We start from the raw sequence: 14,112 nt of genomic DNA, 5'->3' as shown, positions 1-14,112 counted from the left end.
GATAATGTAGAAACAATAGTGTATCAATATATTAGTAATCAGGTTTATTATTGTCTTGCAGTGTATAAAGTAGGTTCAAAGAGCAGTAGTACTTATTCCTGAGTTTGATGATAATCTATGCAAGAGACTAATGATTTATCTGTATATTCAACAGAAATGGTTGCGATAATTGTTGGATTGCAATGGACAGAGGAGGTGCAACCAAGAAGACTAGTAATATGTTGGGACTCTGCATCAGTTTAGTGTAGTTTAAGATCTGGAAATTCAGAACGTGAGGATTTATGGTTAGAAAGAATGATGATGCTGTTTGGGTTACAAATAAATGGTATTGAAATTCTGTTTTGTTCGATTCCGGCTCAGGTGTTTATGGAAATTATATCGTAGATATAATAGCAAAAAGAGCAGTGAAAAATGATATTGTGCATATTCAGGTGCAGTTGGGTAGAAGGGAAATGAAAACATTGATCCTGAAAAAATGTGTTAGATTGCTGGCAGAGACAATGGGATGAAAGTAGTAAGGGCAGACATGTTTATAGTTCAAGGAAATCTGTATGGGAGATAGTGTTAGATAATGAGAAGAAAAGGTAGGATGAGAAGGGAATTCAGGATTTAATTAATCTTTGAAATTGGTACTGGAATGTGTAATGGATGTATGGTAGAGGAAACGTTTGAACATGTATTATTTTGTGAAATGTACAACATAGAAATGGAGAGGTTGTTTGATATGGTCAGAGAGGTTGGAAAGGAATGTGGAGTGGGTGGTATTTTGGGTGGGGGTGATGGGAGTAGTGAGGCTTGAGGGGAATTATTTTATATTATTAGAAATTAAGGGTTAGTTAGGAGAATATAGTGGTATAGATAGATCGTGACCGGCCTCACAATCCAGTACAGTATGTGGCGCCGTATGCACCTGTCAGTTGGTTGCGATTCGCCAATAAAACTTAAAGTAGAAGGCGCTGCCCATGCTAACACTAGATTTTGGACACTAGCGTGCTCTATCCATCTCTATGGAGTCGCTGCACATTGCACAACCGCATTGTTGTTGGGAAAAAGAAACCAGGTGCAGCTTGCTAGTTACTGATTATTACCCTGTTGGAAAAGGACATTAGCTAGTATTTGGTGGCTTTTCCGAAATATTTATGTTTGAAATAGAATCGAATTTGGAATTTAGACACTCGTCGTGGATACCTCTCGGTATCTTTCAAATTTATAATTCAAAACTGCTCGAGCGGTGCCCGTTGGATGAGAGGATTGTGTGTGGATATACTGCTGCTGCTCTGCGCAGGCTACTTCGGCGCCATTGCTTGCAAGCGCTGCTGTTTTCAAAAGCAGAATTGTTGAAAATACAAAGGTAGGTATAGCCAAATTTCCTATCCACACACACACGTGCTTTTTAGACCGACCTAAAATCATTTATATAAATTAATTATACATGCTAGTGGGGAAAATTATAACTTTAACGAATGGACTCGGATTCTTGTTTAGTCCGACGCCATATTTCCCTCTTGGCGTATTGTGCACGAACAGTCTTAGCTAGCTAACTCTTTCTAGAAGTGAGACTGCTGGCGCTTCTGCTTTTACGGGATCTCCCTCTCCTTGCTTCATATACATATTATATTTATGCCTTGCTCAACGTTCAACAAATTGAAGCTAACGTTAGTTTGCTCAGTAGTTACCACATTAGCTCGGAATCTAGCTAATTTGCTAGCCACAAACTGGCTTTACGCTAAGTTAGCCTAGCGAACGTTAACTAATTAACTTCTAGCCAGCTAGCCTAATAGCTACAACATCACCTACAATTACTTTAAAGTAGCTATCTAATTGTGACTTGTTTAAAGCAGTTGGCTAGCTAATGCTAACTAGCACAACTTAGCATTGCCAAGTTAGTAAGTTAGCTAACATTAGCTAGCTATATGTTGTTTTTTGACAGTTGACTAACGTTACCCAGGCTAGCTAAATTGTTGTCTAATTAATCATATACAAGTTATTGGTATAGTCTGAAAAAAGATCAGAAACTTGACACGTTTTCTTACAAGCCAGAAGAATGTTGACTACCATTTATATTTGATATTACTCTACCGGTTGTTTGTGTGATTGGTCATTCAGCTGGTCGAAATTTGAGGGAAAATATCCACAGGAAAGTATTATTTACCCGACTTTTAATAGCACATGTATTACCATTGACATTTCTGGCACATTCGTAAAACCATGTAAACACCTGCTAGACTTGGGTTAGTATAAATGCATCACTTGCATGTACTTCCGTCTTGTGCACGTGCCTTAGGTCATGAGCAAACATCATTATTTCCGCACACAGAGACCCACATGTTGTAGTCTGCTTAATAATACTTCCCTGTGAATATTTCGTCGAATGTCGACCAGCTGAATGAGCAACCGCACGGACAATAAATCGTCAGTGTAAGTTAAAATATAATGTGATTAAACATGCGTGACAGACAGGGAACGTTTAGTTTGTTCTACATCCATGTAAATGTACACAGTTATGCTGTACACAATGGAAAACATCGCAACATTCGGGACTAACAATGCGGCACAATGGAAAGGATCGCCACATTCGGGACTAGGCATTGTCTTGTTAACTGAGAGCCTTATTTTATGTCAGAATAGTAGACATAACTGAAACCAAGAAATGGAAATTGTGGTTGGCTAATGATTTATTACAATCTTGGTTGGTATTGCCCCAAGTGAAATTTCAATTAAATCGTTTTTTTTTATGGCTCTTTAGGTCTTCAAGATGAAGAAAAAAGTACGGCATCACAATCGCATGTCCACGCCCCAGAGGCCCCCCTCTCCCATCAAACCCTCACCGAACAAGGAGACCATGACCTACGCCCAGGCTCAGCGCATGGTGGACCTGGAGATAGATGGCCGCGTGCACAGGATCAGCATATATGACAAGTTGGATGTCATCACCGACGATGACCCCACGGCCCAAGAGATCATGGAGTGCAACAGCAACAAGGAGAACAACGAGAAGCCCCAGCTAGTCCTGGTGCGCTCGGTGAGACTCAAAGACAACCAGCAGAAGAGGAGCACAGCCCTCACTACCACACATGGCGCTGACCCTCAAGTAAGCGCCCTTTTGGAACCCAAGTTCCGCACTGTGGAGTACAACCTTCCCGCAGTGTCTCGGAGGCCCTCCATCTATTATATGTATTGTGAGAAGACGGCCGAAGAGCTGGATGAGGAGGTGGAATACGACATGGATGAGGAGGATTACGCCTGGCTGGATCTGCTCAACGACAAGAGGAAAAGTGAGGGTGCCAGCCAGGTGTCCCAGAACCTCTTTGAGTTTCTTATGGACCGCTTTGAGAAGGAGTCCTCCTTTGACAGCCAGGGCCGTAGTGACCCCCAGTCCCTCATCGACGAAGACGCTGTCTGCTGCATCTGCATGGACGGAGACGGCCAGGACAGCAATGTTATTCTCTTCTGTGACTCCTGCAACATGGCCGTGCACCAGGAGTGCTACGGTGTTCCCTACATCCCAGAGGGCCAGTGGTTGTGTCGCCACTGCCTCCAGTGCCCCTCACGGCCCGCTGAGTGTGTCTTCTGCCCTAACAAGGGCGGCGCCCTGAAGAAGACGGACGATGACCGCTGGGGCCACGTGGTGTGTGCCCTGTGGGTACCAGAGGTGGGCTTCTCTGACACGGTCTTCATCGAGCCCATCGACGGTGTCAGCAATATACCGCCCGCCCGCTGGAAACTCACCTGCTACCTCTGCAAGGAGAAGGGTGCCGGGGCCTGCATCCAGTGCCACAAGGTTAACTGTTACACAGCCTTTCATGTCAGCTGTGCCCAAAAGGCCGGCCTCTACATGAAAATGGAGCCTGTCAAGGAATTCACAGAGACCGGTTCGTCCACTTTTTCTGTGAAGAAGACAGCCTTCTGCTGCGCTCACACTCCTAAAGGGTGCACCCGGCGACCCCTTGCCATCTACGTGGAAGGCCACGCTAACAACGGTATCTGTCACAAGAGGGGTGACAAAAGAGGTAGGAGGAGGTTAAAAGGGTGGCTGAAGAAGAGTAAGATGGTGGTGGTGGTGCCTGAGGTAGAGGAAGAGGCTCCTGCTGCACCTGGGCCTAGTATAACCCCTAGCAGGTAGGCATATTATTTTTACTTCATTTGTCTACCAACCAAATGTTTCTAAGTATTTTCCTAAATGACCAATGCTAACATATGCCCCCCCAGTTTTGACACAATCCTCAATCAAGTGTCTGTCCAGAAGAAGAAGGTGTTTGTGGAGCGGGTCCTGAGCTACTGGATGCTGAAGAGACAGTCAAGGAAGGGCGTTCCGCTGATCAGGCGTCTTCAGGCTAACACCCAGGTCCCCAAACCAGAGCAGCTGGTCAGTCCAGTGGTCAGTCTAATTGTTCATGGCATCCAAATCCTCGAGATAGGGAATCGTGTCTGCTTTAAAAATTAATTTTCTTGTGTTTTAAAACCTTTTTCCGACGCTCGGAAATAAAAAATAAAGCAGGCTAATAGCTGATTTGATAAATATGGAGCAGTTTCCTGTGTTTGCACCATTTTCTCAAAGGTTTTGGGATTATGTATTTTTTTGGGGGGTCCAAAGAGGAAACAAAACACAACAAATAAAATGCATACTATACATGACACTACATAATATTACACATGTAAATTGAGATCGGCCATTCATTTCAATATACACTATAAAAAAAGAGAAGAAATGTAATTAAAATTAGCCCAGTTTATTTTAGTCAGAGCCATATTCAAAACGGCTCTCCACCAGTGTCCATTGAAGGTAGTGCCATGTAAGTTTCTGCCCCCCCCCTTTACCTGAGATGTATTTCTTGTGAATGTACATTAAAATGCCTTTTTGGACTCTGATGTTACAGGACAGCAGGGTGGAGGATAATCAAGCGATGAAGGAGCAGCTAAAGGAATGGTATCGCCTACGCCAAGACCTGGAGAGAGCTCGCCTACTACTGGAACTGATCAGGAAGAGGGAGAAGCTAAAGAGAGCGGAGGTACAGAGAATTGGTTTTCTTATTTTCCACGGTAGTGAAATTAGAACGTTTGTTACAGCATATCAATGGATAGTTGTGAGCCCTCCTATAAATAAACTGTGGTAAAATGAATTTCTTCACCTTTTGAAATAATCTCTAACCATGTTTGCATGTAAAGTTTTTATGCGAGTCAAGTCCTACTGAGTACCAACAAATAAAAATCATGACAGCTGTAATGGAAACCGGACATTTCGGTACAATTTTAGAAATTCCGACAGATCGTTTGTTTGTTCGACATGGTAGGATCTTTTTGTGTCTTTAAAATGAATTATGAGAAATGCTGATGGAAATGCCTTTTTATGCACAAATGTTGATATAAAAACCACCATATCGAAGTAAACTTGGAGTCACAAGATGATATGGTGTGTGTGGTCCCCCCACTACAACTCCGGAAAGCATGCGGTTTATTAGGCTACAGATGAAATAACTGATGAAATTCATAGGGTGGTGAAAGTGCACAGTAGTCTTGATGCTCCTTTCCAATAAGTATTGAGGGTCTAATTCTGGTGACATTGATGCTTGACTGCTGTTTGACAAATAAAACATTCTCGCTCAAATCCATACTAATATCATTATGTATGCATAGCCTACCTGCACAGCCTTCCTGCACTGTATTGGCAAGCTCTTGGCTAGAGCGCATGTTCCAAGACCAGAGAAGGCACATTTGCTATATAATGCAACAGTTTTTGTGACAAAACCATTGCTAGAGTTAAATGCGACGGAAACACAAACTTTAGATTTTTATTTGGTACATGAAAACTTTGTGAACAGGTTAATTTTGTGTGCTCTACATCACGCGCTGATTGTTATCCTCAACTAGTCCGTTTGGTGAAAACACACCACTGGTGGGAAAATGCGCATTTTTTCTTCATGCATATTTTAGAATATTTGCATGAAAGTCTGTCGTCAATTGGATGGATACCTAGCTTGTTGTTGAAACAGCTTTAGGATTGGTTGTTGGAATCCTTAGTAAATATTAGTATACTGCTACAGCTTTGTTTTGTCCTGTCCCCATTCAGATGAAGCTCCAACAGTCCGTTCTAGAGGTACAGCTCACACCTTTAAATATTCTACTTCGGGCGGTATTGGACCAGCTTCAGGAGAAGGACCCAGCCAAAATCTTTGCCCAGCCTGTCAGCGTTAAAGAGGTAAGGTCCCCCACAATAGAATGTTACTTCCACAGATTGAAAACAAATGGTACCATATGGTTCTAATTCATTCTTTGGGTACCCTTTCTATCAGCATCATGTTTTATTTTCCATCTCCCCATCCCTCTCAGGTGCCTGACTACTTGGACCACATCAAGAAGCCAATGGACTTCTCCACCATGAGGAAGCGCATTGATGCCCACGGCTACAAGAGCCTGGTGGAGTTTGAGGCTGACTTCGATCAGATCATATTCAACTGCATGAAGTACAACGCCAAGGACACATTCTTCTACAAGGCCGGTCTGCGTCTGCAAGACCGAGGCGGGGCCATCCTCAGGAAGACTTGTCGGGAGGCTGAGCGAATCGGCTTTGACTTTGCCAGCGGGATGCACCTTCCTGAGCAGCCAAAGGTGGAGGCTCCTTCCCCTTTCTCCTGGGACGATGGTAAGAACATGTTCTACATATGTTTACTTCTATATTAATCGGTCCACAGCCAAATCAACTAAATACCCTTTGCTGAATCTAACTATTGATTTATGATACTATAGCATTTTGGAATGGGGCCACAACTGAGCTCAGCCAATCAAGTTGTTTTTTTGTGTGTCTTGCAGTGGACCAGATACTAAACCCAGCCAACCGGCAGCACATGTCTTTAGAAGGGCAACTGAAAGAGCTGCTGGAGAAGCTGGACCTGAGCAGTGCCATGAAGTCCAGTCCGTCTCGCAGCAAGCGACTGAAGCTGCTTAAAAAGACCATCACAGATGTTCGCAGCGAGATATACCTAAAGACGCAACACCCCGCTGCCGCCCCCTCTGAACCGAAACCAGCAGAGACTGAGGAGAAACCACTGCCCCCCACTCGACACAGCACACAGGAAGAGGGTACGTACCAGGTGGTCTAAAAGCTAAGAATTTGTTCAATAATGCTTTCTCCTTGCTTTGTCTTATTTGATGAACTGTAGGCTATTAGCTTGCCTGTTCTACATGTCAGGATTTTTTCATTTCCTTCTGTGATTCTGTCTTGGTTGTATAGAAGGGGAGTCTTTGCTCCCACCGAAACTAGAGCCGTTGAACTCGTCGCCGCCACTTGTGAACTCAGACAGTCATTCAGAACCTCCCATGCTCAAGCCCATCAAATCCAATGGGGACAAGAGCCAGAAGGCTTTCAAGTGCAACGGTGTCAAGCCCACTACCTCAGTACCCCGGGATACCCTCAACGGGCACATCTCTAACCCGCTGGTCTCCGACAGTCACCTTAGTGTTGGGGCCACCTCCACGCTCGCAGAGCCCTCTAGCACGGGCAACAGGCGGACCAATGTGCTCTTTCGCAAGTCTAAGAATGCCAGCCCGCAGAAGCCCCCAAGGACAGCTGAGCATCAGCTCGGCTCCCCGCTGCTGGGCACCAAAACCTTCCTCTCTGTGGTTATTCCTCGCCTGGAGACTCTCCTCCTACCCAGGAAGAGGACCCACAGTGCCTGTGGAGGCTGTGACCAGGATGAGGAGGAATCCCCCATCAAGCGTCTTGACACAGGTAAAGCCCAGTGTTAAATGATTTTTTTGATTATCTAAATTTTTTGGGCATGCAAAATCTAATGGATATTTTTTTTCTTGTCTCCAGGACTAGCTAATGGATTTGTTGTTGAGCCGGAGCTTGAAACCAGCCCCATTAGGCCGATGGAGCCTCGCAGGCGCTGCACCTCCGAGTCCAGCATCTCCCCTAGCGGCAGCGTGCTGTGTAGCACCAGGTATGACTGTCACCTAAGCACATTAGCAATATTTCAGCCTCTCTGCCTGCAGCACTCTACTGTGTAGTACCAGGTACAGGATAGGCAGTGGGCCTGCATCACAGTGCCATGTTAGCATTTATATCCAGTGTCTGCTCTAAGAGCCGTCTGTGGTCAAAGGCAGGATGTTGCACTCCACTTTTGGCACATTAGTTTCCCTTTGTTTCCTGCAGCACGGTCAGCGTGCCAAAAAGTGGGAAAGGAAGGCCATCCATGGCACGTAGGAGCACAGTGGATGACAAAAACGCACTCGTCACCTCTATCGGAAATGGGGACTTCACCAAAGCCGCTAAGATTGCAGCAGGTGAGACACTGGTTCTTAGCACAAACACACTTTCAGGAGATTAAAGCCAGGATGGGTCTTACATTATGAATGATACATGTATCTGTTTTTGTGGTAGTGGTTTATCATTTCTTTCTGGAATAGCTAACAGTCATTTGCCATTGCCCTGTCACAAAAGTGGATTCGTATTAGTTTCTTTTTTAAACTTTATTCTAAGTAATTTGGAATTCTACAATTTTCCCAAAACGAATTGGCCAGTAAACCTCAAGGAATCCTGTGCATGTATTGGCTTCCAATGGACTGCAAGTCTCAGCTTAGGCAAGTAGAGGGTAGCCTGAAATCCAGACTAGTTTTGTGCTAACATTCCACTCCATGTACTCTGTGTCCATATACTAAACATTTGTTTAGCATGACAAGGAATGGCAATAATTGGAATATTAACACAGACTGGTACCCAGGTTAAGTAGAGGGGATTTTTTGTCTCGACTGGTTAGCAAGTTCTAAGATTGGTACAACATACAGTAACAGTCAAAGGTCTGGACACACCTACTCATTCCAGGGTTTCTTTTCTTTTGACTATTTTCTACATTGTAGAATAATAGTGAAGACCTCAACTATGAAATAACACTTTCTTGGTTACTACATGATTCCATGTAAGTGTTAAACATGTCAAAAAATATTTGAGATTATTCAAAGTAGACACCCTTTGACAGCTTTGCACACTTGGCATTTTCTCGACCTGCTTCACCTGGTATGCTTTTCCAACAGTCTTAAAGGAGTTCCCACATATGCTGAGCACTTGTTGGATTCTTTTCCTTCACTCTGCAGGCCAACTCATCCCAAACCATCTCAATTGGGTTGAGGTTGGGTGATTGTGGAGACCAGGTCATCTGATGCAGCACTCCACCACTCTCCTTCTTGGTAAAATAGACCTTAGACAGCCTGGAGGTGTGTTGTCATTGTCCTGTTGAAAAACAAAATAATAGTCCCACTAAGGCCAAACCAGATGGGATGGCGTTTCGCTGCAGAATGCTGTGGTGGCCATGCTGGTTAACTGTGCCTTGAATTCTAAATAAATCACGTTGTCACCAACAAAGCACCATCACACCACCTCCATGCTTCATGCTGGGAACCACACATGCAGAGATCATCCGTTCACCTACTCTGCGTCTCAAAGACACGGCGGTTGGAACAAAAAATCTCACATTTGGACTCATCAGACCAAAGGACAGATTTCCACCGGTCTAATGTCCATTGCTCATGTTTCTTGTCCCAAGCAAGTCTCTTCTTATTGGTGTCCTTTAATAGAATTTCAGACTCCCGAGTGGCACAGCGGTCTAAGGCACTGCATCTAGTGCTAGAGGCGTCACTACAGACCCTGGTTCGATTCCAGGCTGTATCACAACCGGCCGTGATTGGGAGTCCCTTAGGGCAATGCACAATTGGCCCAGCGTCGTCCGGGTTTGGCTGGTAGGCCGTCGTTGTAAATAATCATTTGTTCTTAACTGACTTGCCTAATTAAATTAAATAAAAAGTGGCTTCTTTGCAGCAATTCAACCATGGCCTGATTCAGTCTTCTCTGAACAGTTGATGTTGCAATGTGTCTGTTACTTGAACTCTGTGAAGCATTTATTTGGGCTGCAATTTCTGAGGCTGGTAACTCTAATGAACTTATCCTCTGCAGCAGGTAACTCTGGGTCTTCCTTTCCTGTGGTGGTCATCATGAGAGCCAGTTTCATCATAGCGCTTGATGGTTCTTGCAACTGCACTTGAAGAAACTTTCAAAGTTTTAGAAATTTTCCGGATTGACTGACCTTAATGTCTTAAAAGTAATGATGGACTGTCATTTATCTTTGCTTATTTGTGCTGTTCTTGCCATAATATGGACTTGGTATTTTACCAAATAGGGCTATCTTACCAACCCTACCTTGTCACAACACAACTGATTTGCTCAAACGCATTAAGAAGGAAAGAATTCCACATATAAACTTTTAACAAGGAACACCTGTTAACTAAAATGCTTTCCAGGTGACTACCTCATGAAGCTGGTTGAGAGAATGCCAAAAGTGTGCAAAGCTGTCAAGGCAAAGGGTGACTACTTTGAAGAATCTCAAATATAAAATATATTTAGATTTGTTGAACACTTTATTTTGGTTACTACATGATTCCATATGTGTTATTTCATAGTTTTGTTGTCTTCACTATTATCCTACAATGTAAAAAATTGTAAAAATAAAGAAACCCTGTCATGAGTTGGTGTGTCCAAACCTTTGACTGGTACTGTACATATTTTGATTTAGACAGGAGCTTGTGTTCTTGGCAAGACTGTGTCTGAGCATGGAACATGAGCTCGTTTGACAGCAGACAGCTGAGGCTCTTCCCACACTGTGGCCTTGGTTGGGATTTTTTTTAATGTCCCAGTGGCCTGAGCTGACATGCCCTAAGGCAGCAATGGTCTCCCTGTCCAGACTAATCAATCCCACTTCCTATACATAATTCAGAAGTTTTCGGTTGTCTTCTCCTTGGTCTAAAACTGCAGAATGGTTACCCTCTACATCGACCTTGTGTTGTTTCATAATTCATACGATTCACTGTATTTCAATGTTTTGATTCCCTGTAATATTTCCCTGTGTGTGAACGTACATTCTTGTTTTTGTTTGCTACTGTTGTCTTTCCCTATCAGTGTGAGCATGGCTTTTAGAGTAGTATTCTCGTCTGTTTGCAGTGGAACCCCCCGCCCCCATAACTTGCTTGTCGTTATTCCTGCTTCCGTAGAAGTTGTCAGCGGAAATGTTTGGATGTCCTCTAGTGCTGAACCCCTTAAACTAGTTTGGGCAAAATGTAGTGGATATCCCTCCTTCCCTGCGTTGGTGAGTGAGAGAGCCTGTGTCCCAGAGACTGGCCATCTATATGTCTCATTTCCCATCCATTTGTCTCATCGTAAGTGGTGTAGCTCGTGTTTGTGCTCACTCATGCAGCAAGCTGCTCAGCTGCAATGTGTTGTGGATGGTATGAGTGTGTTAGGAGTCGCTGAGGAGTAATACAGAATGCTTAGAGCTTTCCGGGTGACTCAGGTAGCATGGCATCTGTATTTGGTAGTTTGTTAGTGTGATTGCTTGTCAGTTCCGGTCCACCAATCTGAACCACTGCTGCACCACCAGGATTCACTGCGTCCTCTTGTTTTCAGACCACTAGAGTCAATCACTTTTCTCACCCCCCCCAATGCAGATCATAGACCCGACGCTGTCAAGGATGGGGCATCACCACCACGGGGTCTCCCTGCCCCCTCTGGACGTCCTCAGAGTCGGAGAGCTGATGCAGTACAAGTCCGAAGAGAAACTCTTCCTCGTCCACTTCTTCGACAACAAGCACAGCTGGTGAGATGATGCTCCCTCCCCTTCAATGGTTCGCCACTTGTATTATAATCTAACGTGGCCAACAGTTTAAATGTCCAGGTTCAAGTTTTCTTGAGGACCAGTAGTAGAGGTAATATGATGTAGCATAATGCTAATGCTACGTCACTTTATTTGACAGGCAATGGCTTCCTAGATCCAAGATGGTTGCCTTTGGTATCAATAAGACCGTGGACAAGCTCAAACTGAAGGAGGGCCGTTCCTCTGGCATCCGTAAAGCTGTGCAGACCGCCTTCCAGCGCGCCATGAGCCACTGGAGCCAGGTCGGGGACAGGCCTAGCAGCGAGCCCTGCGATGTGGACTGAATCTGGTCATGCAACCTCCTCACCTCTAGAGGGAGTCCTTAACTCTGTTTACTTGATATTCCACAGCAGCCCTGGTATTCCTCACACCCACCATTGTTTACTGTCTCCTCTGTATTGAAGGAGCAGCCCAACGGTCTCTTGTTGCAGGTTTTCATTACACCTCGTCTCTTGATTATATTAACTGAGCTGCTCATGGGTAAATGGTATGACTCCACGCTGCGTATGCTCCATTTTAATCTATTCCATTCTAAATACTGTGGCTTGCAGTATATTCAAATGAATCTATGAGCTATGCAACTAAACTCAAGTAATTGGATTGGCGGCTGCAAAAACCTTCATACGGCGTCTAAGGACTGACTTGTAAAAATCACTGGTCTAATGTGATGAATGTGCCGGAGTTGAGTCTGTCTTGTAATGTGCTGCAAGACTGCTGCAACCTTCACTGCCATCATGATTCTCACCCTCACTCCAATCTACTCTCTACAGCAACCCTGGATTTAACCCTGAAAATACCTTTCACAAGGCCTGACACTAATTTATTCTGTTTTCATGTATTATTGGTACTGCGTGTTCACTTTCTTGCTATTTATACTGCAGGGGTGATTCATGGCAGCACTATGGTGCATATTAAATATTTTCTGGTGCTACAACCTGTGCAAGTCTAGGCTACAACACTCAACCAGGGGGAAAAAATATATACTGTATTGATTGAACGTTTTATTTGAGCTACTTTTTTTTACGGTTTCTTAAGTTATCGAAGTTTATGGAAAGCTTCTCTTGGCATTAATGTGTTTTTAAAAACAATGTTTTTACCGGACTTGGTGTTTGTTTTTAGTTTTTTTTTGTACATATTTATAAATCTTTATACTTGTATGCATCAGATGCTTTCAGTGTTTTAAAAAGCTGAAAGTGCATCATTCACACACAACCAAAAATCAGCTGCCCAGATTTTCATACATTTAAACATTTTTTTTTGCCTTTTGTGTGTGTGTGTGTGTGAGAGAGATCGGGGAATAACAACCTGCAAACCTTTGTCTTCATACACAATGGTTTTGACTGTGTTACAGGGACCATGAACATGGGTGAATGTGCCTGTAGTAATTTATTGTAAAGGAGAAATGTATATGCATTACTTTATATAGAACGAATCGTAAGAGATACTAATGGCTCACTAGGAGCCAACTGTAGATGTCCTTTTTGCATTATTTTTATTTTTACCAGAGGCACTAATCTTAAAGGTGGGAATAGAATCCATGGCATTTTATTCAGTTGGGAGGATCTTTTTTTCTGTATCCCAAAATACAGTTTCGTATGGATGTTCTATAAATAGACTTTACTAGTCTTATTCTCTGGGAAAACCACATTATAGCCAATGGAGTAGATGCTGGCAAAGTCCAGTATTTTTTTATAAAACACTGAAAATAAAAAAAATGTTATTGAATCACTGATTTTCTGTGTTGTATGGATTTTGTGTTTGATGAAATGAAACGGACAATTACATAGACTACCACAAGGTGGAGCTATGGCATGGCAAAAGTCTACTGAATGAGATACTTTAATTACGTTTACCAAGGGACCTCATGTCTACTGCCACCATCTAATACATGATAGTACAACCATGATCTAGATTAGAAGTTTCTGTCTAATGCTATCAAATAGCCTAAATGCAAATTTTCTTGATAATTGCCTTACAAAACCATAAGTGTTATAATAAACTTTGACATTGACCTTGTACGTTTATTTTAATGGCTGAACATAGCAAAATAATTATTTTCTCCAGGACTGTATGTAAGGGAAGCACATAGTCCATGCAGAAACAGTGTGCTTCTCACCGCCTACATCTCCCTCAATCGGATGCTAATTGTTTGGGGAGGAAGGCTGCAGCGGCATGAGCCGGAGAAAGTCAACTAACCGTGAAGATTAATCTCCCAACATCAGCCTCATCAGAGAACTTTTGACTGAGCTAATTATCCGCTAGTTCGGCAGCAGTCCCTCTCGTGTGTGTGTGTGGGGCAGACGGCTGTGAAATTACGTAAGAGAACCCCAGCAGGTGAGTCTGAGAAGACGTTATTTCTGCATGCCATCTTGTCGCTTGGGGAAGGAAGGCGATGCCTGCAGTGCAGAGGGAGAGT

General features: G+C 43.6%; 1 protein-coding gene across 6 annotated transcripts; it reads left to right on the top strand.

Annotated features, from left to right (window-relative positions):
- The first annotated feature begins 1,020 nt into the window (after window positions 1-1,020).
- Window positions 1,021-13,428, top strand: LOC115144775 (bromodomain-containing protein 1-like). Of its 6 annotated transcripts, XM_029685834.2 has the most exons (13): window positions 1,021-1,351; window positions 2,747-4,119; window positions 4,210-4,366; window positions 4,878-5,009; window positions 6,068-6,196; window positions 6,328-6,640; window positions 6,808-7,077; window positions 7,229-7,726; window positions 7,814-7,940; window positions 8,153-8,283; window positions 11,038-11,132; window positions 11,491-11,639; window positions 11,797-13,428. In XM_029685834.2, exons 2-13 carry the CDS (start codon window positions 2,756-2,758, stop codon window positions 11,978-11,980), a joined length of 3,549 nt encoding a protein of 1,182 aa, XP_029541694.1. In that variant the 5' UTR covers window positions 1,021-1,351; window positions 2,747-2,755; the 3' UTR covers window positions 11,981-13,428. The 6 variants fall into 6 exon arrangements, with proteins under 6 accessions (XP_029541694.1, XP_064859075.1, XP_064859073.1 ...); XM_065003003.1 differs by lacking the exons at window positions 11,038-11,132; window positions 11,491-11,639; window positions 11,797-13,428 and adding exons at window positions 9,091-9,183; window positions 9,947-10,032 and having other exon boundaries at window positions 1,022-1,351; window positions 4,210-4,378; XM_029685833.2 differs by lacking the exon at window positions 11,038-11,132 and having other exon boundaries at window positions 1,023-1,351; window positions 11,797-11,903.
- Window positions 13,429-14,112: the final 684 nt, after the last annotated feature.

Source organism: Oncorhynchus nerka, linkage group LG17 (genome assembly GCF_034236695.1).
Source record: "Oncorhynchus nerka isolate Pitt River linkage group LG17, Oner_Uvic_2.0, whole genome shotgun sequence".
NCBI classification, from domain to species: domain Eukaryota; kingdom Metazoa; phylum Chordata; class Actinopteri; order Salmoniformes; family Salmonidae; genus Oncorhynchus; species Oncorhynchus nerka.
Note: the sequence above shows the minus strand (reverse complement) of the source record. Positions and strands in the feature narration are given on the sequence as shown.

Bases quoted from the DNA above. Each gene is read 5' to 3' on its own strand.
- LOC115144775 (XM_029685834.2), top strand. From the start codon at position 2,756: ATGAAGAAAAAAGTACGGCATCACAATCGCATGTCCACGCCCCAGAGG. The intron at 6,197-6,327 runs GTAAGGTCCCCC...CATCCCTCTCAG, and splicing joins AGCCTGTCAGCGTTAAAGAG to GTGCCTGACTACTTGGACCA. The intron at 11,640-11,796 runs GTGAGATGATGC...TTTATTTGACAG, and splicing joins TTCGACAACAAGCACAGCTG to GCAATGGCTTCCTAGATCCA.